Source organism: Schistocerca cancellata, chromosome 5 (assembly GCF_023864275.1).
Source record: "Schistocerca cancellata isolate TAMUIC-IGC-003103 chromosome 5, iqSchCanc2.1, whole genome shotgun sequence".
In the NCBI taxonomy this organism is placed as follows: Eukaryota; Metazoa; Arthropoda; class Insecta; order Orthoptera; family Acrididae; genus Schistocerca; species Schistocerca cancellata.
The window spans coordinates 336,075,793-336,099,057 of NC_064630.1; the positions used below are offsets into that span (position 1 = coordinate 336,075,793).

Genomic DNA, 23,265 nt, shown 5'->3' on the forward strand with positions numbered 1-23,265 from the left:
CGAGGGCGTAATCCTTACCCATTGCGTTGCAAAGGGCACTACGGTAACAGGTGCATCCTACGAAAATGTTTTGAAGAACAAATTCCTTCCTGCACTGCAACAAAAACGTCCGGGAAGGGCTGCGCGTGTGCTGTTTCACCAAGACAACGCATCCGCACATCGAGCTAACGTAACGCAACAGTTTCTTCGTGATAACAACTTTGAAGTGATTCCTCATGCTCCCTACTCACCTGACCTGGCTCCTAGTGACTTTTGGCTTTTCCAACAATGAAAGACACTCTCCGTGGCCGCACATTCACCAGCCGTGTTGCTATTGCCTCAGCGATTTTCCAGTGGTCAAAACAGACTCCTAAAGAAGCCTTCGCCGCTGCCATGGAATCATGGCGTCAGCGTTGTGAAAAATGTGTACGTCTGCAGGGCGATTACGTCGAGAAGTAACGCCAGTTTCATCGATTTCGGGTGAGTAGTTAATTAGAAAAGAAATCGGAGGCCTTAGAACTTGAATGCACGTCGTATTAGGAGTCCTACAAGATAGAACAACGGTACTGACACGTTCCTTTCATCAGTGCTTCGAAGCTGCCGTAGCTTCGAGTGAGATTAGACTAGCTGTCGTGGCCAGGATCCACTCTCCCTTGTCGACAGGCAGAGAACGAGACAGATTACTCTAGGTACTGTTTCACAGATTTAATTGGAAACGTTTGTTGGCGGATTCGGATTAAATAATAGCACTAATTTACTTTTATCTCGAAAATGAAGATCCGTGGACGGGTGGGAGAAACGATATGTTTATCATGAAATTTGCAAAAGTTTGGCACAGTAGTTATACAGAGGTTTCGAAGTACTCAGGAAAGCTGCTAACAGATAGCACTGTTATTGCAATACGTAGTGCTATTAATAGTACGCTGGAGCTCAGAGCGATCAGTTCTACGGTTGAAACGCGAAAGGAGGTTAGCGTACCGAAGGAGAGGTTGATATTATGTATTCCATTGAACAACGTGTTTTCTTTTGGTACTAGAATACCACGGGTTAAAACATAGTCTTATGGCAATACAGGATAGTTTTCAAACCGGATTTATGTTACGAAAGGACCCAAACGAAAACCATCGCAAGCTCCTCGAAAAATTCTAATAGTCAGGCAGCATGGTTGATGATATACAGTGGCATGTTGGCTCCAGGAAAACTGTAGTTACTCCTAAAAATGTCGCCATAGTTGCTGGAATTATTCAGCAAAATCCAAAGAAATCCGTCCGAAGAATTAGACCAGAGACTGGTTTGAAGCGTTCTAGCCCGCAGAAAAAAACTCATACAGAGCCTATACATGTTTCCAACCAAAACAATGCAAGACACTTTACGCCAAAACCATCGCACCACTCGGGACGAGCTCGAATCGACGATCTGCCTAGCTTCTAAATCCGTTTCCGTTGAGACAATTCAGGTTTTGATGGCAAATTTCATTGTTCGTTTCCAAGATGATAGTAGAAATATGGCGGAAAGTAAATATATCGGAAAAATGAATAGAGTAATACTCTACCCTATACGTTAGAAACTAGTGAAAGCCGACTATACGAACTATAGTGGAATTCCACAGCATGCCTGGGTGACTAAGAACATAGGTAGGGGAATATCTCGTCGAGCTACTTTCGAACAGCATTTTCTCCCCGAAAAGAAGTTTGTTGAAAGTTGTTCGATAGAGAGAGCAAAAGGCGAAAATCTGAGGGCGCCAGTTCAGGTGAATAAGGCGAGTGCGGAATGACTTTCCAAACCAACAAGTGTACAGTGCTTTTTGTCAGTCTAGGAGAATGCGGACGGGCGTTAGTGCGTAGCAGCATCACACCACACATTCTTCCTGGTCGTTGTTCTTGGATTGCGTCTGCAAGACGTCTCAGTTGTTGACAGTAAATGTCAGCATTGATGGTTACACCTCAGGAAAGCAATTCGTAGTACGCCAAACCATCGCTGTCCATCCACAAGCATAACATTATCTTTAGTTAATGCACGCATGTCTTTGTACGGGGAGTTGCTGCTTTGTCTGGACTCAACCACTCCTTTCTTTCCCCTATGTTAGCATAAAGACACAATTACTCGTCACCAGTAAAGATATGGAATAGGAAAGGTAGTTGTGGTTCATGAGCCAGTTGATGAAGAGCAAGCTGCGATGCACGTATGGCCCCCTGCTGATATTTATGAGTTTTGACTTAGAGCATGTGGTACCCACGCACTCGATTTTAAAATTTTCCCATACTTTGAAAATGTCGCACGATGGTAGAATGTTCACAGTTCATCACGTTTGCAGAGTACACTGACGTGGATCACCGTGGATTAATGCCGTTCTAGGCGCTACAGTCTGGAGCCGAGCGACCACTACGGTCGCAGGTTCGAATCCTGCCTCGGGCATGGATGTGTGTGATGTCCTTAGGTTAGTTAGGTTTAAGTAGTTCTAAGTTCTAGGCGACTGATAACCTCAGTAGTTAAGTCGCATAGTGCTCAGAGCCATTTCATTAATGCCTTTCAATAATCTGCATCAAACCCTGAAGGTCTTCCTGTACGTGGAGAGTCACTAGTGTCCAAATGATCCCCCCTAAAACTAGAAAACCGTTACCGTGTCATGCTTTGGCAAATGGCATTATTCCCATACACGGCGGAAATGTTTCTGGCTACCTGTTGTCGTCCCTCTCTTGAACTCAATCAACTCACAATTTCTACATGACAAGATGATAATATATAAGTTCAAATAGCAGTACTGAATACAAATAAAAAATTACAATCGATAATTAAACCCATAGCAATCATAATACCAAGATGAAAAGAAACAAAAAACGATACGAACTTATGCTACAACCTAATGTTTGGTAACTTTGTAGGAGTCTAACTTCTGTATTAAATTCTTACGGCTTTCGTAATCAACTTACTGTTTGTTGTACTCGTTTATCGATCTTAGTTTTCGAGATATTTGATTCTGAAATCAGGGACTCCTTCGCTGGATACCATGTACTTTCAGAAAAAATCCTAGATCCGACAACTGGACTGCAGGAGATGAGCAATGTGAATGAAAATATCTTAACGTTTGGTTGTTTCACATCTGTGAATTTATTCGGCGTTGGCGGCCTCTAATACTAAGCTAGCCATGGCGTGCCAAACTAGACTCCCACAGCGTGCGCTGGCTGCTTGCGGGCCAAGGCCCGCCCTCTCACTCGGCTTTCTTCGGTTCTTCTCGGAAGTACTCGGAACAGCGCGACGTTTCGTTTAGCATTGCGGTGCGGCAATTTTCGGTCGGTACAACTCTGACTGCGGCAGAATCGTTGTCAGTGGTGTTTAACCTTCGCTATTTGTTAAAAAAAAATGGTTCAAATAGCTGTGAGCACTATGGGACTTAACTTCTGAGGTCATCAGTCCCCTAGAACTTAGAACTACTTAAACATAACTAACGTAACGACATCACACACGTAGCGGTCGCGCGGTTCCAGACTGTAGCGCCTAGAACCGTTCGGCCACCGCTATTTGTTCATGGTGTGATGGACATTTGCAGGTCAAGTGGCTGTTTGCACAAAAAGAGTCAGTCTACCAATCTATCTTCGCAGTCATTTAAAGTTAATGGGAATGGCAGAAGAGCACTCCGTCTTTAGGCCACAACTGGCCCATCGGGACTATCCGACTGCCGTATCATCCTCAGATGAGGATCCGGATAGGAGGGGCGTGTAGTCAGCACACCTCTGTCCCGGTCGTTATGACGAATCTCTTTGATCAGAGCCGCTACTATTTGGTCGAGTAGGTCCTCAATTGGCATCACAAGGCTGAGTGCACCCCGAAAAATGGCAACAGCGAATGGTGGCCCGGATCGTCACCCATTAAATGCCGGCCACTCCCAACAGCGCTTAACCTCGGTGATCTGACGGGAACCGGTGTATCCTCGGCGGCAAGGCAGTGTCCAGTAGCAGAAGACAGGGATGAGAATTCTCACTTCTCATAGGCGACAACTACTGCATATTTGTTATGAACCGACATTACAGTATCATGCAGTAACAATTTGAAGATTAGTTGGCAATGAAAGAGCAAAAAATTACATCGATCGACAGATGAGGCTCAATGTTCTATACATCAAAAAACACTTGATGCTACATTCGCAGGCCTGGAGCACGTGAAGAAAGTGGTGATGTAAATAGTAAAAATTCTTAAGTCACAAGCGTTATTCCATTGTAAGTTGCAACAATTTTCAGTTGAACTGAACGAAGTGTGTGGGTACTTCATATATCACTGCAAACTAAGTTGGTTAAGCCAAGGTGGCATGCCTGGAACAATATTTCGATTTAGAACTTGCTTTTGAATTTGTGAAGGACATTGGAGAGCAAGAATGAAAATTGGAACATCCGGAATGGAGTGTAGACTTCGCGTTTTAAGTGGACTTGACTGCCTACTGCCCACAGTAAGGAATAGCAAGGTAACTTCTTTCTTATTTGATGGGGATGCCGCCGCGCAGAGTGGCCGCACGGTTATAGGCGCCATGTCACTGACTGCGCGGCCCCCACCGCCGGAGGTTCGAGTCCTCCCTCGAGGATCGGAGTGTGTGTGTTGTCATAGTATAAGTTCGTTTAAATAGTGTGTAAGTCTAGGGACCGATGACCTCAGCAGTTTGGTCTCTTAGAACTTCACACACATTTGAACATTTGATGGGGATGCATTTAAAAAGCAGATCACTTTGTAGAAGGGACACATTCTGACAAAGAAAGTCCAGTTCAGTAAGCTCATCGGCATTAAAGAAAACTCGAGTTTTGATGAATTCACCGTGGTCTTGAAAGAATTACAAGGATAGTTTTTTAAAAATTTTGAAGGTACTCTGAATCTTATATCTGTTTCCGAGCTGTTTTCGAGACCGTTTGCCATTTCGGTTGTAAGCTCCACTGTACATGTGCAGATGTAACCGACTGACACTCAAGGTAATTCTAGCTTTAATGGCAAATCTTTTTAAGTTAGAACTGTCTAGGACGTTAGAAAGTACATTGCTTTTCTCAGTTAGAGTTTTCAAGTCTCCGTAGTCAGTTTGCAAAAATGCTACAATATTTATAACGACATATTTGTGTGAAAGACTTTTTTCGATTATGAAACCAAATAAGTCACGATTACGCAGCAACTTGAGTGCAAAACTCTGTCAAACTGTCGGTGTCTGCCTGTATGCCGATAGTTTGTACCAGATAAAATTATATCTTCATGACGCCAAAAAGAATTAAATAACACTGAAAATTTGTTTTGTCTGTGACCTTTGTTGTGCAGGAATGTGAAATATAAAACCAAGTGGTATGCAGTGCGACCGTACTGCCATTCCAGTGCGGTGAGTTCGCTGTTTTCCCCTCTTCCCCCTTAGAGAGTGTGGCGTTGAGGTGGGGGAAGTATGAAGCAAGGCTGAGTACTTTGGCACTTGTGCACAGGCACGGCGCGCGTGCCGAAATCTTGGCTGCCCCTGCTCTAACATGAACACTTTGAACAATCGTCAAGTTGCTGAATACTTTTCACGAGAAGTTTCTTGTACACTGCTGCCGGTAATTACAGTGCCTCCAACTGGCTTCCAACGTTCGGCAACGATATCCACACCTAATCGTATTTCTTATCTCCACAACAATAAAACATGACTGCAGTTCAAAGTCTACAGGATAAGTCATGGTCAAATTTCCATAGAAATATATGACATCTGATTCAACTGAACCTCTCCTAGTGCACTACGTTCAGGCAGTTAGTTAATGGCTCCACACGCTGACGTAAGATTGAGTACTAGCACTCTCAGTAAAAGGCAACAGTTGGACAGAAAACCAGAAAAAGACTAAAAAGAATTCCGCGCCCGCTCCTGCGGATTCACTTTCGATTCTTGTCTTTCAGAATTCACAAGTAACTTTCTTAAGCACAGAGGATACTAAATCACAATTGGAAATAGCTCTACTTTGAGCCAGCCTCTTACACTTCCACCACAGTCCATTTAGGAGGATTCGGGGAAGAACAGCCACCATATTCTGCCTGGAGAAAGTCTCCTTCCTCGAAAGCTGCGAGGTGATTTTTTCACAAAATTTCAGTCACCAGCTTTGTCGTCCGAATGCGAAAATGTTTTATTGACGCCAATCTGCTTGGGAGGAAATTATCATCATAATACAATATGAGAAATCGGAGTTTGTTCGGAAAGATTTCATTGTTCGTTTTTCCCACGCATTGTTCAGGAATGGAAGATAGAGGTGTGGTCTGAATGTCGTTCGATAAACCCACTGTCGGGCTCTTAAGTTTGTATTGCAGAGTAGTTATGTAGATGTAGACGTAGGAAATGAATACACACTTGTAATAGCGCAGCCCGTAGAATGACAAATGATTTAATGCAGTCTGTTTCCAAGGCTAAGAAATATTCTCCTTCTCTTAATAGTGAAGAGGACGGGAGGGATATGAGCAACGCGAATGAGCATGCCGTAACATCTGGTGGTTCCTCTTGGGTGAATTTATTCGCCCTTGCAATCTCTGAATCTCTGAATGAATCCACTAATAATAATTTGCCGATTGGGGAGTAATACCGGAGAAACAGAGCTTAAGAGCAGGAGTAATGTAGCACCTTCGCTAATACTGCAGTGGGCATGTTGCAAGTCATTAACATTTCTTATCCCAGAGCTATGAATGATGAAAGTAATTCCTTTGAAATAACTCGTCCTCTCCATGCCCTAATGCTTTCAGGTAAGTTGGACGTCACAGCACCTCATGCTCGTTACGAAATATAGTTATTTTTCTTGTTAATGATGTTTCACTCTCATAATTTCAGTGCATTGGTACAGCGTTATTCACTTAGAAGCTACTGTCTTTTTGAGTCTATGAGCACTTATGAAGGATGTTGCAATTATTTTTTGCAACATTATAGATTTACGAGAGCCATTCTAAAAGAATTGCGCAACACTTCCTGAAACGTCCTACTTTTTTCCTCTATCTTTGCTTTTCACTGAGTTCATGGAAACATTCTTCCCGCTTGTACTCAAATTTAATTCAAGCTTCTTCCACAAATAGCTCTGTCGTAGCACTCTGTCAAGATAGCTGCTGTACTTGATGTTCGTCTGAAGCAACCCGCTGTTTTTAGTTGCCAACTGAGTGCTGCATATACTCTTGACAATGTGTAGCGTATTCGTAATCCGAGTTTGGCTGACAGTCGCATAACTGAACATATTATCCATCCGAGTAGGAGCAGCTGAAACGGGCTATGTAGAATATTGTCTCGCTTCTGAAGACTTCTGAAAGGTGGCTCCATAATACAGGCCTTAGTTCCACGGTGGCGTAAGGCAACTGAAACGTAGAGAGATTGTGAGAAAAATGACATTTAGTCTCTCAAGATTGTATCAACATATTGTACAAACATCAAAAGCATACAAAAGAAAATGGATGTTTATAAAAGAAAAATGTGCATTTCTATTGGAGTGATTCTCACATATGGAGAATTCATCTGAAGTAACATTACTATGCTAGCGTATCATATTACACGTACCTTAGACAATGTTGTTCCGTTAGGTGCTGGCTCCATCGTCGGGTCTGCTCGACTACGCCATCAGCATGCGGCCCGACTACCACCAGGCCATTATTGACGTCGTCTGCCACTACGGCTGGAAGAGCGTCATATACCTGTATGATTCCAACGATGGTAAGTCGCACTTCACACTGTTACTTTCTCTCGAGACAGGATGTTGCACTCTATTTCTTTAAGCAATAATTTTCTAGGAGCGTAGCTTACTTATAAAAGACGTTCCTCATATCAATGGAACGTCATTGCTATAGGCGCTACGCAAGTGGGTCTGTTTCACACGAAAGTCGACGCACTGAGACTAACATTTTGTCGGAGATCCGGCAGCGACATCCATTAACTAGCCGGATGTTTTTCGGAAACACATTTCAAATCCATCACTGCCTGCCACTTTCCAGTATGGGATACTAACAGAACGATTTGGAATTCCCAAGAGCGGACACCAGCAGTTCTAAGTTGAGGAGTCGCAGAGAAGACTACAATGGGCGAGCACCGGGTTACCCATAGGGAACAGCACCAGACCAGCAGAGACGTCGTGAATACTGAGTCAGTAATCTGGAAAAGGGGTGTCTGTTGACGAGCACCGGCGCAGACAGAAGCTGTAGAGGAAGAGACTCTCCTGGGATTGCAACGTCTATTGTCCAGGAACCCTCCTTTGGTCGATCGAACATCGAGTAGCCCTATTGTATCTTGGAACTGCACGTACCATTGTTTTGAGAGCAAGACAGAATAATAGCCAGCACGGCGGATGGGAGCTTGAGCTTTACGTCCCGTCCTGAGTCCTGTTATTAGACAACAAGCATGGGTTGGGAAGGGCGGGAAAGGAAAACTGTCGTATTATTCACACAGGAACCATCGCTGCATTTGCCTAATGAGATACAGGGAGACCACGCGGAACCATAAAACTGCACCCTCCCTCCTCGAAAAGTGAGTCCAATGTCGTAACTACTATGCCGAATCGCTCAGGTTGCTAGCACGGGACCAGCTCTTTCTATCGCGTACACGGCGGGATATCGCCATTCGTATCGGGATGTGGTGATCCCACTTTGGGTTACCTGAGTTTCCCGTTCCTATCTGCCTTCAAAAAGGCCTAATAGGGTGTTATTATTACTTACTTAGAACTATACCTTCCGCACACGGCCGGCCGGTGTGGCCAAGCGGTTAAAGGCGCTACAGTCTGGAGCCGCGTGACCGCTACGGTCGCAGGTTCGAATCCTGCCTCGGGCATGGATGTGTGTGATGTCCTTAGGTTAGTTAGGTTTAAGCAGTTCTAAGTTCTAGGGGACTGATGACCTTAGAAGTTAAGTCCCATAGTGCTCAGAACCATTTTTGAACCTTCCGCACACGATCCTGAACTACTTTGAGATAAGGAGCGAATAACCGGAATCGATAATTAATTTTTTTATCTTAAAATCCCCTCTGGCGATCCTTGGCCATCTCTGTGGATCCTCTGTAGAAAAGAGCTACTGCTTGTTCTGTGATGACACTGAATCACAGACACCTTGAAGTAACGAACATAGAAATTTGCACTTGTCTGATATTCTTTACGGAAAATACCTTCTTCTTCCAGCATAACTTGAGTTCATTAGACAATGTTGTCCATACGATATTTATTTTAACTTCAAGTACTTCCTTAATCCCTATTCATTATGTGAATAGACTATTTGGTATTCGTAACATGTGATCGTGCAGTTTTGTGGTTCCATTAGTTATGAAACATTAACATTATCATTTTTGTCTTCTGCATCTTCATTTCTGTGGTGCTACAATCCCTAATATGATGGAACATCTTAGAGATGTAACGTGTGTACATTAAACGGGCTGTTTATAGCTCCAGTAAGGTTTCTAGTTTTCATATATTATGTTAACTCTACAAAAATTTCAACTACTTCCATTTCTAGGTGGACTTTACATGGTCGTTTTAACGTTCTGTGCGTTATACTCAGGTGGGAGTGGGAGAGACTACGTGGAACACCCGAAGCATTTAAACCATAATTTTAAACTTTCTATAGTTTTGTTAATCCAGTCTCAAGGCTTTTTGGACACTGTTCATTTCCATGAACTCGTCCACTTAACACCGTACAGACATAAACAAATACACTTACAGCTTGATTAAGATATAATACTTTTTTCTCGAAATTAAGTTAAAAGTAGTTAAAACCCTGGTCCTGGCCAAGACACCCCTTGGTAGTAAGACAAATTCGGAAACTGGAAGCTCCCTCCGAAATATTCACAACTGGAACTCGGTATGCCACATCAACACCTCTCCTAGCGTTTACCTGCAAAGACCCTTACTCTAAAATTGATCAGAACTCGCTTTCCCTTTGAGGCTAGGGAATGAAAAGTGTAAAAGTAAGCGCCATGTAACTGGAATACGTTGTCAGTGTAGACCTTTACGACCCAGTTAGTCATAATATTTTAAATGTTAGCTCGAAAAAACGAAGTGCGGTAGTTACTTCCTTTTTTTGTTTACAGACAGGCATCTGCTATCCTCGTAAACTCTGAAAAAAAGCACAAAAGTAGCGAAAAAAGCCGCAAGAGTGAAGTAAATGACACGCTCATCGATAACTGGATTATTCTGTGGTAGTTTGTTCTGTGCATTTGAAGAGGAACAACGTGCACCGATCCATACTAAGGTGGTAGAAGTGCATGCCAACAATGCGTTTTCGAATGACCAGTGGTTAGGTGGTGTATACACATGTAGTGTGGTCACGCAAGACTGAATGATGCACGACGTGGCTGATACTGTCTTTGTGAAGAACGAGGAATTGCTAGAGAAGGCTGGCGTATCAAGTTAGAGGATATTATATGCGTATTTATTTATTTTTTAATTGTTGCTTGTTTTATTATAGTCCACTACAATGGATGTACAGGGTGACTGAGCTGCCCCTAACGATCCGTTTTATGCAACCTTCATTGTGTCAGTATCGGGAAAAGTAGCCAGACATGCGACAGCTACGTAATTGTTATAAGTTTATTGACAGAGCTTTGGGCCACTGTTAGCAAACGGAATCATGCTATAAAAATACAAGTGAGAATGGACCATGAGTTACGCTATAATTTTGGACCAGGAAATACCTTACTTCTGTTATACTTATCCAGGTGTCTCCAATCTTTCTTTGTGTAATTAGCGGTAGTCATACAGGTTTTGGATGTGTCTGTAACTTTATCTCTGTAACTTTGTTCCTTTTACAGTAATTAATCTTTGGTATATAGTTCAGAAACGTTGCCTTAAAACTTGTGTTTCACAGTCCAAGAACGGGAGATACGAAAATGGGAAATGTGGAAGTAACAACTTCCGGTATTCAACACAGTGAAGAGTTTAATGTACACAGTGATTCAGGTGCCCCTACCGATATAATTTTATGCAACCCCACATGAAAGAACAATGTTGCTGGCACGTTCTCTCTGGAGATGTAAAGCACATCATCGAAATGTCGTAGAATAACTGGTAAAACACATAAAGACATCTTAGACCTATCTTACAACTTTTCTGAATGAAAATCGTTAGGGGCAGCTGAATCATCCTGCATATTTATCTTTTGATTGTGTTGTAAACTGGAAAGTTATTACTTCCATACTTCCCATTTTAATATTTCCTGTTAATTTCGTTCTTGACGATGATGAAATACACGTAATAAGGCAACGTTATGAACCATTCCCGACAGATTAAGTACTATAAACGAAATAAACTTAAAGATACATCCAAAACCTGTCCGACAACACAGCTAAATACACAAAGAAAGACTGGAGACACTTGGATAAGTATGACTAAAGTAGTGTATATTTGGGTTCGAAAATATCGTGTAACTCATCGCCTGTCCTCATTTGTATTTTGTACAGCAGGATTTCGTTTGTCAATGGTCGCCCAAAGCTCTGAGAGGCAATCTACACTGATTACGTGGCTGTAGCCTGTCTGGATACCATTCATGATACAGACGTTATGCAAATTGCATAAAACTGAACGGCAGGGACAACTGAATCATCCTGTAGAATAATGTTTATGTAAATCTATTTTAGTATTTCTTTTTAGGATTCCGAACATCAGTCATAAAAAACTCGACCCTTGTAGATCACTATATTGTCCGTGTGTCTGTCCTCGTGTTAATACCCCTTTTTCTCAGGAACAGTAGAGGTATCATGTTCAAATTTATATAAAATATTAAGGTCTATGTTTGTTTGATTGTGTAAAACATTTAAAGGGCCTGGTCCGCAAATATCAGCGGCAACCTTGAAAAAATTGTCAGTTTTCTGAACAGTGTAACTCAGAGAATAAGGTTTGGAAGCCCATATAATGCTTACCATCTTTTAAGATATCTTTTGGGAACATTTTTGTGTAAGAACCACATCTTTACCTCTCACACTTTTTTTAATTGTATTTCATTGTTGCAAGTGAAATAAACCGTACTACTTATTTATGTATATCATAGGTACACATTATTCAAAATGCAAACAGAGCAGAAGGTTTATTGTTTCCCTTACACTATTATCTTTAAAGCAGACGTTTGAAAAAAATGATGCTCTCATAAATTGTAATATAAAAGTTTTTCAAGTATGATTATCTAAAATTTTGGAAACTAATTCAGATTTTTTTTAAAAACAAAAGCATTTTATTTTCAAAGTTACGTCACAAGAGTAGTCTCCTTTTTAGTGAAACATGTTTTAAGACAGTACACAAAGTTTCACCTCCCTTTCTTTAGCCAAAGTGCACCAGAACATGAAAGAATTTAACTTTCGGGAAATTCAAGTTAAAGTTAAAACTTTTTTTCTTTTAAACTAGCGTCGCGCTAATGCATCCCAGGTCCATATTTATCTTGTTCCCTATGTTGTTCTTCCTCCCTTCTCTTTTTCACATTTCTTCTTCTCATTCTTGCTTCTTTGGTGGCTTCCGACACTGATTTTTATGCTTTGTATGGTCTTCTTTGGACAATGGCTATTAGATCTCTATATGTATTTATTGCACCAGGCAGTTCCATCGGTTCCATAACATTAACCCTTGACATTGCACCGTCTTTGAAACATAGAACAGAAAATAGCACTCGTATTCTCAAAGTATTTATTAGTACCAGAACAGATTTTGGAATCGGTTAACATATACAGTTGTTGATACTTTCATAGCTGTCACTACACCATGTAGAGAATCATGGCTTCTTCATTGCCAGGATGTATCAAGGGCTGAAGACATACATGTATTGCTGTCATTCATGCCTACGTTTTCCTGAACAGCATTTTTCATACTATCATTTGCTACTTCTTCTAAAGTATGTAGAATAATTTTATTGTACCTGCCAAACCTTGTAGCAGTAGTTACGTCAATAACAGCACAGAAAATTTGTGCACTTCAGTTTCCTTTGTCTATACACTTCGTAGCATAAGCAAATTTGATATTTGTGTTACACACTCTGTATTTAGTTACGCCACAAGTATAACCACATTCGCTTAAATCATGAAAATTACAAACAATTCTGTATGTACCTCGTCAAGTAACTTCACAATGCAAAGCTTTATTTATTAGTTCAGGTAGAGCGGAGAGTTTGAAAATAACGCATCCTGAATCAATAGTTGCGTCTCTGTGTTATAAGCATCAATACTGTCAAGCCCATTGTCCAAATATATCACTTTTAGCTTCAAAGCGCGTGGAGTAGTTGATTCAAGTGTTGTATCACGTAGTAGTTTAGTATTAGCAGAGTTAATCTGTTTGGTGAACCCATTTCCATCGAATTTACGTTGTTTAGCAACGAACTTTTTAATTCTTACCAGTGCCTTCAAATGTAATAATAAACTCACGCACACAATAAGAAACTCACGCACACAATTGCTTCGCTGTAAAGAAAATGTTCGCGCCAAAACAGCAACACACAGTGGCTAAACTCTCTGTATAAACAAAAGACAAGCAATTTAGCCAACTTAAGGGACTAAAAAATCACAGAAACAAAAGAAATGGGAGCAAAACTTTATTCTTAACAGAGCTGACTGTGCGCCATGGGGACGTCGTGATATTTGCAGCCATTTTTAAATTCATCTAATTTTGGCACTTCCTGTGCTTTATTTTCCTGGAAGTAAACTTTTTCTAATTAAGAAAGCCACAGAGAATTTTTTAAGGTAAAAATTTAAAAGAATGGATTTTTTGGAGTTATTCACGTACAGGTCACATTAAGCTTTAAGTCAATGCAATCGAAATCTACGGACATTTATATCACTTAATTTGGTATTCTCGAACTCACTCATCAGAACTTGTACATGAACAATCTATATACATAATATAGCTTCCAGAATGAGATTTTCTCTCTGCACCGGAGTGTGCGCAGATATGAAACTTCCTGGCAGATTAAAACTGTGTGCCGGACTGTGACTCGAACTCGGGACCTTTGCCTTTCGCGGGCAAGTGCTCTACCATCTCAGCTACCCAAACACGACTTACGCCCCGTCCTCACAGCTTTACTTCTGCCAGTACCTCGTCTCCTACCGTCCAAACTTTACAGAAGCTCTCCTGCGAACCTTGCAGAACTAGCACTCCTAAAAGAGAGGATATTGCGGAGACATGGCTTAGCCAGATGGTAGAGCATTTGCCCGCGAAAGGCTAAGGTCCCGAGTTCGAGTCTCGGTCGGCACACAGTTTTAATCTGCCAGGAAGCTTCATAACATAGTTTGTTCGGAACCCACATAGAGCGAGTCTTACTCACACTTGTCCGGCTTCTTTTTTCTATACTGAGCAGCCGATACTGACACAGTGCAGTTTGCATAAAACGGATCGTTAGAGGCAGCTGAATCACTCTGTAGATCCATTGAAGTGGACAATAATAAAACAAGCAACAAATAATAAATAAATAAATACATAGAAAGAAGTGAAAGGCTTGGTTAAGTTTTCAACATCTTGCGTGACATATTGAACATGACAAAGTTTCCCGCCCGCTGGAGTCTGCGACCAGAAATGTTGCTGGCCAATGGAGACGACTTATTTAGCCGCCATCACGGTCGAGAACGGGTATATCAGTCTGATCCAGAGAAAAAAGAGTAAAGCTAGCAGTGGAAATATGTGGATTCACCAACGTCGAGTAAGGTGAAGAGCCAGACATCGTCGGACACGGTGAAACTTGGTGAATTTTTGAGGCAACCATGGTGTTATGCTAACAGATTATGCTCGTAAGTGGCCATTTACACGTTCCTCAAAACGAGGAACGAAGCGCGCATTGAAGCAAACGGGAAAAAAGACGGGCCACAAAGCACACGTCAGTGCTGCATGTACAGAGAACAAGCTATAATGGCGACGAACGCTAGAAATAAAACTGTAGTTCTTCTATGCTGTGGTAGTGAACAGGTCGGAAAAGAGAAACGATTATTCTGGGTGAAAAAATGAATGAGCAGACGGGGAGACGGAAACCTTGACAACAGTTTTTCGAAACCATCTTCTTTTAAACGGATACTATTATCAATATTATCTGAGATGGACGAGTATCAACCACCATAGATTCGTACTAGACCTTGTGGAACAGAAATTAGTGAAGCACAGCACCTTGATCAGAAATGATTCCTTTTTCAGAGAGGTTTTTGCCTTTTGCCGCTCCCAAACCACTGGAGAATCGAAGTCCGTCAAAGAACTACTGTATACTCAACGTACATAAATATCTGCATTACCACAACCAATTATTTTCTAGATAACAATGACACATCTTTCTCGACACTACTGTGAACGCATAGCTTTTATTATCTTTTTAATTCTACTCGCTGTTATCTGTGGAGTGCACTCTTAACGGATAGCATATTTCGTTTAGAGCTGCTTCATGTCTGTCCCTGTTATGATAATGTTTACTTCTGATGTCAAAAAGATAGGACCTGAGTTGACATTCTGTTCTTCGTGAAATCCGTTTGTCAGCTCGCCCTTCCTGAAGGCACACGTATGAGTAAAGGAACTGGCTTCCATCGCCAGCATTTGTGTAACATCGTGTTCGCTCTTGCTTACGGATATAGGCATCCTGTATTTTACAAAATTTTATTCGCAAATTGCGAATCTAAATTCACTTAAGCTTTACTATTTGTCGGTGACATGTGAAAATTTCTGCCAGACCGAGGTGGGAATCGAACCCGTCACACCGGTCCAAATCTTTTAAGGCGTACATATGTGAAGGAACATTGTATAAGGTGAATTATCAACAGAAACATAGCACAATAACGTAATAAGCATTGATGAAGTCCCATGCTTCTTGACAGAGCGTAGGGGAACGATGCAGGAGACCCGCACCGCCGTACTGGGCAAGGTCCTAGTGGAGGTGGTTTGCCGTTGCCTTCCACTGACATAATGGGAATGAATGATGATTATGAAGACAACACAATAAATACAGTCATCTCGAGGCAGGTGAAAGTCCCTGACCCCACTGGATTCGAATCCGGGACCCCGTGCTGGGGAAGCGAGAACGCTACCGCGAGACCACGAGCTGCGGACATAATAAGCATAACGTGCCATATTGGCTTAAAACGACGATCATCTAATATGTCCCTCTCTGGCGGGAATCGCCTAATGTGTGTGCGAACCTTATGAGGTGTGGAAAAGTGTGACATGTGGAAGTTTGTGTTGGTCCTGGAGGCTTGCTCCGATATCCGAAGCGAATGATAAGACATAACCGGAATGTGACGGAACAACGCCAAGCTGCGATAACTTTGCCCGTGGCCTGGCTTACGATACACCACCCCATTCTCGACTCGAATGCCAGACGACCTGGTATCTTGTGGGCAATCAAAAACATATCACGCGGCACCGGCTCCATACCATTAATATGTCCGTCTCTCCACTTTCAGAGAGTGTCGTCTACCTGACACGGATCTACATCGCCTGGAATGCGGATCTTCTGCGGAGGTGTGTCAGTTGATAAGAAAAATGCTTGCCCTTCTACTCCGCATGGCCCTCCATGTAGTGGATCCACAGTCTTGGATGAGATGTTTTTCCCTGGCTCTAGGATTCATTCCGTGACATGGATCAAAGGAAAGTCGATATCTTATCTGTTCCACGACAGTGACAAGAGCGGTCTTGATTTTGGACATTTTTACAGGAGCGTGTTACTCGTATTTAGCATCAACAGCGCTATCGACAGTACTATGACAATCTTTTGGGAAGTGTGTCTTGGCCCCTCCCAGCAGCTGGGGTGTACCAGATATGAGAAGGTAACTTAATAGTGCGTGTATAATTCTGAGCACAAGATCATTGGCGGCGACCTACGGCATTTTTATTCGAGACGACGTTCTCCGGCGTCGTCTGAACGTCGAGGGGATCACGTTGTAACAACTAACGTAAAGCCGCGGGTGTGCGGGCATTTTTATGTTTGTTACGCATGGAAGGCGGTCTCTTTTTTATTTTTCATTATTGTCCAGTGACATATACGCAATAAATAAACATAGAAACAAAATAAACATAAAATAACATTAGTTGTAATTAAAAAATAGAAAATAATAAACGAACGTAAACAACCGCTGGCGTGCGGCTATAATGTTCGTTATGCCGGGAGAGTGGTCTCTTTTCTGTTCTTCATTATGTACGTTTTGTTGACGTTGTTGTCTTCCCTCAAGGAAGTGCTGTAACAAACAGGTCATATGCTTCAATGGAAGGAGGAGGACGAGAAAGTAAAGGGAAGGGAAGGGATTACTGATGTCAGCTGCATCTGGACACTATACAGAAACAGTGGCGTAGAGTAAAAGAGTGTGGCAGACCGAGGTTTGAACCAAGAATAGTTTGCTTACTAGGCAGTTGCGTTAACCTCTGCGCCACCCAGATTTTCACATGGTAGTCCTCCAGGCTGTCCCGTCTTCTGTCATCCTCTTCAGGTCTGCTTAATTTCCTTTTCCCTTTATGTCGTCTATCATCTTATATCTGCTTCTTCGTCTCAGTCTTCTCCCACAAACCAATCCTTCCAAAGCATCTACTAGCAAGCATTCCTTTCTCAATGAATGTCCCAACCAGTTCTTTTTCCTTTCTCTTACAACCTTCAGCAGACATCTTCTCTCACCAACCCTTTCTAATACTCTTTCATTACTCACTCTTTCCATCCAGCTTATTCTCTCCATTCTCCTCCACATCTACATCTCAAATGCTTCTAACCTTTTTTCATCCTCTCGTCTCAGTGTCCATGTTTCTGCCCCATATAGTGTCGCACTCCAGACAAAACATTTGGCAAGCCTTTTCCTTAGTCCTTTATCTAATTTGCCACATAAGAGTCTCCTCTTTCTGTTGAATGCCTCCTTCGCTATGGCAATTCGAGTTTTCACCTCCTGATGACATCTCAAGTCTTCAGTTATTGTGCTTCCGAGATATTTAAATTCACTTACTTGGCTAATGGTAGATTGTCCTATTTTAATATTGGACAGTCTGCGTCTTGTACTGATGACCATACTCTTTGGTTTTGCTGTGTATACTTGCATCCCATATTCCACACAACCTTCATTCAGATCTTTGAACATGTTATTCACTGTCCGCACACTTTCTGCCACTAATACCATCTCATCAGCAAATCTTATACATTCAATTCTCTTTCCACCAATACATATTCCTCTTTTCCCATCTAAGCTTTTCGCAACAATCTCTTCAAGGTATACGTTAAACAACAGTGGGGAAAGGCAACAAAATTGTCTAACACCTAGTCCAGTGCTGCTTCCTTCTGACATTTCATTTCCAATCCTTATCCTTACTTTCTGGTGTAAATATAGATACTCTATCAGTCGTCTCTCTTTCCAATCTACTCCTTTCCTCTTCAAGATATCCATCAGCTTATTCCACTAAACTCTGTCAAAAGCCTTTTCTAAATCTATAAAAACAGCAAAGATTTCTCTACCTTTTCCATATATCTTTCCCATATAGTTCTTAGCAGGCCAATAGCATCTTCTGTTCCTTTTCCTCTTCTAAATCTGAACTGCTCCTCTGCAATCCCTCTATCCAGCCTGCCATATAACCATCTATTCAACATTCTCAGCAAGACTTTAGCTGCATGAGAAATTAGACTGATGGTCCGGTGCTCTTCACATTTTTTAGTGTTTCTATTTTTCTCTATTGGTGTCATAACTGTTGCAGCGAAGTCCTCATGCCATTCCCGTTTGTCATATATCTCGTTACAGAGGTAGACTATTTCTTTTCTTGCCTTGTTTCCCAGACTCTTCAACAGTTCTGCTGGCAAATCATCTATTCCACATGCCATCCTATTCTTCATCTCCTTCAGCTACCAAACCACCGTAACGTTTACTAGTACACATTTTATTCAAGGGAAGTCATAGTTTATCAGTTATTCATTAGTTAATTACCGTTATTAGATCTCCAGTGGGATGTTAAACTCTTAATTATGTACGAAATACCTTGTTTTATATCCTGTTGCAATTTTAATCTAAGGTTAATGAGAAGCTGCGGATATCTGAAGGAACACTATACAACGGGAAATTGCAATATAGTCACTGGACTATAACGTAATAAGTCTTCGGTTCGGTGCAACATACAGAATCGAAGTGGAGGCTGCCAGTTTAGGCAGGCTGCACAACTCCGTTAACACTTGTTGTTGCGCTAAAAGTAACTTGGAAAAAGGCACGAAAGGGCAAACCGTCGACAGGAGCATACTGCTGAAATCTCTTGATATGGAACACAGTGAATGGTACCTATTGCCTTGGATTAAGAAACAATTGTATGGCAACCATTTCCATAACGACGAAAAGGAGATTTTGGAGACGCAATGTTTTCCGACCAGCCAAAATTCAAATTTTCACAAGCATATTCTCTAAAATGGTGTCATTCGTCGAGGAAAATATGTCGCACTGAACGGAGAATGCGTAGAAAAGGAGTACACCAAACAAGAAGTGTCATGGTCTCACTGTGGCTTTTTCGGGAAGGTAATTAGAACGTTATGACTACCCCTGGTAGTCAGCATGCCTCAGTGCGCTATACTTGCATTTTCAGTCTAAAATTACGTGTATCGTTGGGGGCAGGCACGGGGAGAGGTCGGTAATGGGAACGTTTAATGTTTAAATGGCCCGTTAAACTGCGGAGCGGAGTGCTGCGAGAGCAGCTCGTGGCGCTGGCAGTTGTCGGGTCGGCCGACGTAGCGGAGCGCGCCACGGCGCCGACTATTAAAGTTGCAGGCGGCACTTGCGTCGGTTTCCGCGCCATTGTGTCCGCCGTGTAATCATTCATTAGTCAGCCGGTCGTTAGCGGCCACTGCGATTGGCAGCCGCAGCAGAGTCGCCCTGGCCCCGCCGCCGCTGCCGCCGCCGCGCCTCTGGGCTCTGCTTGCCGCTGCCGGCGGCTCGTGGACCTCATCCGCTTCCAAATTAGTTCTTACCCAGAGCTGCTGATAGCCGGCCGCCAAATTACAGCCCTAGTAGTAATTAAGGCTCGAGTATGCTCTTGCAAATCAGTGGCAGTGTTGCGGCCAATAAAACATATCGTCAAAAAATCAGTTTGTTCAAAAATAGTTCAAATGGCTCTGAGCAGTATGGGACTTAACTTCTGGGGTCATCAGTCCCCTAGAACTTAGAACTACTTAAACCTAACTAACCTAAGGACATCACACACATCCATGCCCGTGGCAGGATTCGAACTTGCGACCGTAGTGGTCTTGCGGTTCCAGACTGTAGCGCCTAGAACCGGTCGGCCACCCCGGCCAGCCCAATCAGTTTGCACTGGCCGAGTTGTTGCGTTTATAAGTAATAAAACGTACTTATTATTCACTTATTTCCCTAGAAAACTTTTAAAACTTCAAAATCAGTACTCAGGTAGGCGCGGAAATTACGAGGGTGAGTCAAATGAAACCCTTAAATTCGTAATAATAAATCGAAATTTCGCGGCGTTATCTTGTAAATTGGTAAGCATGCTACACACAGGTTGTAGAATGGCCTATAGGTGGCAGCATAGTGCAGATGCACATATACCGTCGCAGTATCAGTATAAAAAATGGCCGTCCCACTTGCGACTTGCACCAGTGAAGAACAGCGTTCCGTTATTCGGTTTTTGCGTAGTGAAGGTGCGAAACCTATTGAAATTCATTGACGAATGAAGGTTCAGTACGGTGATGCATGTTTGTCAGAGCAGCAAGTCCACGAATGGAATTGGAAGATCGCAAATGGTGTGACTTCAGTAGAAGATGCTCCTCATCCAGGTCAGGCACAACGAGTTGTGACACCACAGAGCATTGCAGCAGTTGAAGCCATAGTGAAGGAAAACTGCCGAGTGACACTGAATGACATTGCAGCATGTTTACATACTAGTCTTGGGTCAGCACACCACATTGTGCATGATGTGCTCCAGTTTCACAAAGTGTCTGCAAGATGGGTGCCATGACAGCTGACTTCTGAAATGAGAGAACTGTGTGTTAATGCTTGTGAAGAACATCTTCGGCACTTTGAAAGAGAGGGTGATGGCTTCCTTGCAAGAATCGTTACTGGGGACGAAACCTGGGTTCACTTTCACCAACCGGAAACGAAGAGAGCGAGCAAGAAATGGCGCCATTCCTCATCACCAAAACCAAAGCAGTTTCGAACAGAACCATCAGCACGGAAAGTTATGCTGACTCTCTTTTGGGACGAAAAAGGCGTCATTTTGGAGCATTACATGCCTAGAGGGACCACTGTCACAATTGCATCATCTGCGGCCTGCAGTCAAATCAAAGCGACGTGGATTGCTGTCAGCAGGTGTCCTTTTGCAACATGACAATCTAAGGCCCCACACTGCCCGTACAACAGTTGAAGCAATCACACATCTGCATTTTGAGTGACTCCGTCATCCACCATACACACCAGACCTTGCCCCAAGTCATTTCCGCATGTTTGGACCACTCAAAGACGGAATGGGAGGAAAGAAGTTCCGTTCTGATGAAGAGGTACGCCATTTGGTGCATGAGTGGTTGCGCGGACTACGAAATGATTTTTTTTCTGAAAGAATTTATGCACTTTGTGTGATGCAGCTTTGTACCACTTCTGCATAATAAATAATATTTAAAAAAATATTTAAGGTTTTCGTTTGACTCGCCCTCGTTCTTTGCTCTCAACCAAATTCATTTTCTTAGCAAACTGAAGCGTAGTCTGCCAGCGAATGAGTGATTGTTGGAATGACTGCACTCGCAAATCAAATCGTACACTAACATTGTCTGCTGCGTTGTGCACATTAGATTTCATGTTGATGTGTTAATTTTTTCGTAGTTGCGGGAGCGGGGGGGGGGGGGGGGCGGGGGTCGTGAGAGGATTATGATCAGCCCCACCTCCCGTCTCCCCCCCCCCTTTCCCTACAGAAATAAGTCACTACAAAAATTTATATTTTACATCATCAGCTTTCAGAGTTCACAGTTAAGGTTCAAACAGCGAAGTGTCGTGAAAACTAAGTGTCTCAATCAGGGCAATGTATCCTAGAAATGTGAAGTTATTTGTCACACAGCAACCCATTCAAAAACCATGTACGATGTTTTCACATTCTCTTGCTCATTGTATGCAAACTGCGAACTGTTAGCCAAAAATAAAATTAATTAATTAATTAATTAAAATAAAAAGTTATATTTTTGTGGAAAATTTAGTGTAGTTAAATTTAGCGCTGGGATACGTTTTCGCTGGAGGCAGTGGTTTTCGAGTTAATCACGAAGAACGCATTTCAAGGTTACTTATGTTTGTTTGTGTTGAATAAATTGAGAACTACAGCCTCTAGAGAAACTAGATTAATTTTGTTAGAAAAACGTTCTGTTTATTTATTTGCTGGCCAGAGTGGCCGAGCGGTTCTAGGCGCTACAGTCTGGAACCGCGCTACCGCTACGGTCGCAGGTTCGAATCCTGCCTCGGGCATGGATGTGTGTAATGTCCTTAGGTTAGTTAGGTTTAAGTAGTTCTAAGCTCTAAGAGACTGATGATCTCAGATGTCGAGTCCCATAGTGCTCAGAGCCGTTTGAACCATTTATTTATTTATTTTTTGTAGTGCTAATAGTCTGGGCATTGTGAGTCACAGACAATTGGTGCCCGGTATATGGAGGCGTTGCGGATTGCATAAAGCCCATAGGCGGAGTCACCTGCGCCACGCTGTATTTTTCAGCTGCTTGTCTGAGAGAATACTCACGTCGATGACCATGCGGCCATAAGCATAGGTCGATCTACTCACTGTCAACAGCATGTTTGACACTGCCAATGAGTTCACTGGATGTCGACTTCGAGCAGATGGAAAGCGAAAGACCTCCAATAAGGAAAGAAAAAAAAAATGGAAAAAGTTGCTTCCTGAGCTCAGGCGGAAACGACTGAAAGAAACTGCATTTCCCTGATTTACACTCTCTTGCAGCCGTGCTTACCAGATCACTGTTTACAGCCATAGTTATGGAATTTGCACAATGTCATCTGGCGGCAAACTCTTGAAGACTATTTATAACCATAGTCATTAGTGAAATACTGATAACTATTAGTACAAACGTCTTTTTTTATATTGTGTAAATTATGATGTTATCAGAGTTCTGAGACTTTCTTGCTATTGTAATGCTTAAATTAACTGCATGACACACGAACCTCTCAAATTAACGACATATATTTTTAAAAATCTGTATTTTTCTAAATATGCTAAGGTAACGTAGCCTCTCAAATTAACGACATATATTTTTAAAAAGCAGTATTTTTCTAAAATGCTAAGGTAACGTAACACTCACTGATGTAATCGAATTATCATTATTACATTAAAATATACTGCTCTGCAAATCCGATTGAAAGCGCGGGAGATGTTACTAGAGGTCTAACAGCCGTGCACAGAAAGTTAG

General features: G+C 42.3%; 1 protein-coding gene across 1 annotated transcript in view; it reads left to right on the forward strand.

Annotated features, from left to right (window-relative positions):
- The window catches only part of LOC126188270 (glutamate receptor 1-like), a 1,232,223-nt gene that overhangs the window by 773,696 nt on the left and 435,262 nt on the right, over positions 1–23,265 (forward strand). The window contains exon 4 of the mRNA XM_049929849.1: positions 7,516–7,645. Within this exon, the coding sequence (XP_049785806.1) occupies positions 7,516–7,645 (130 nt within the window). The remainder of the gene's footprint in view (positions 1–7,515; positions 7,646–23,265) is intronic.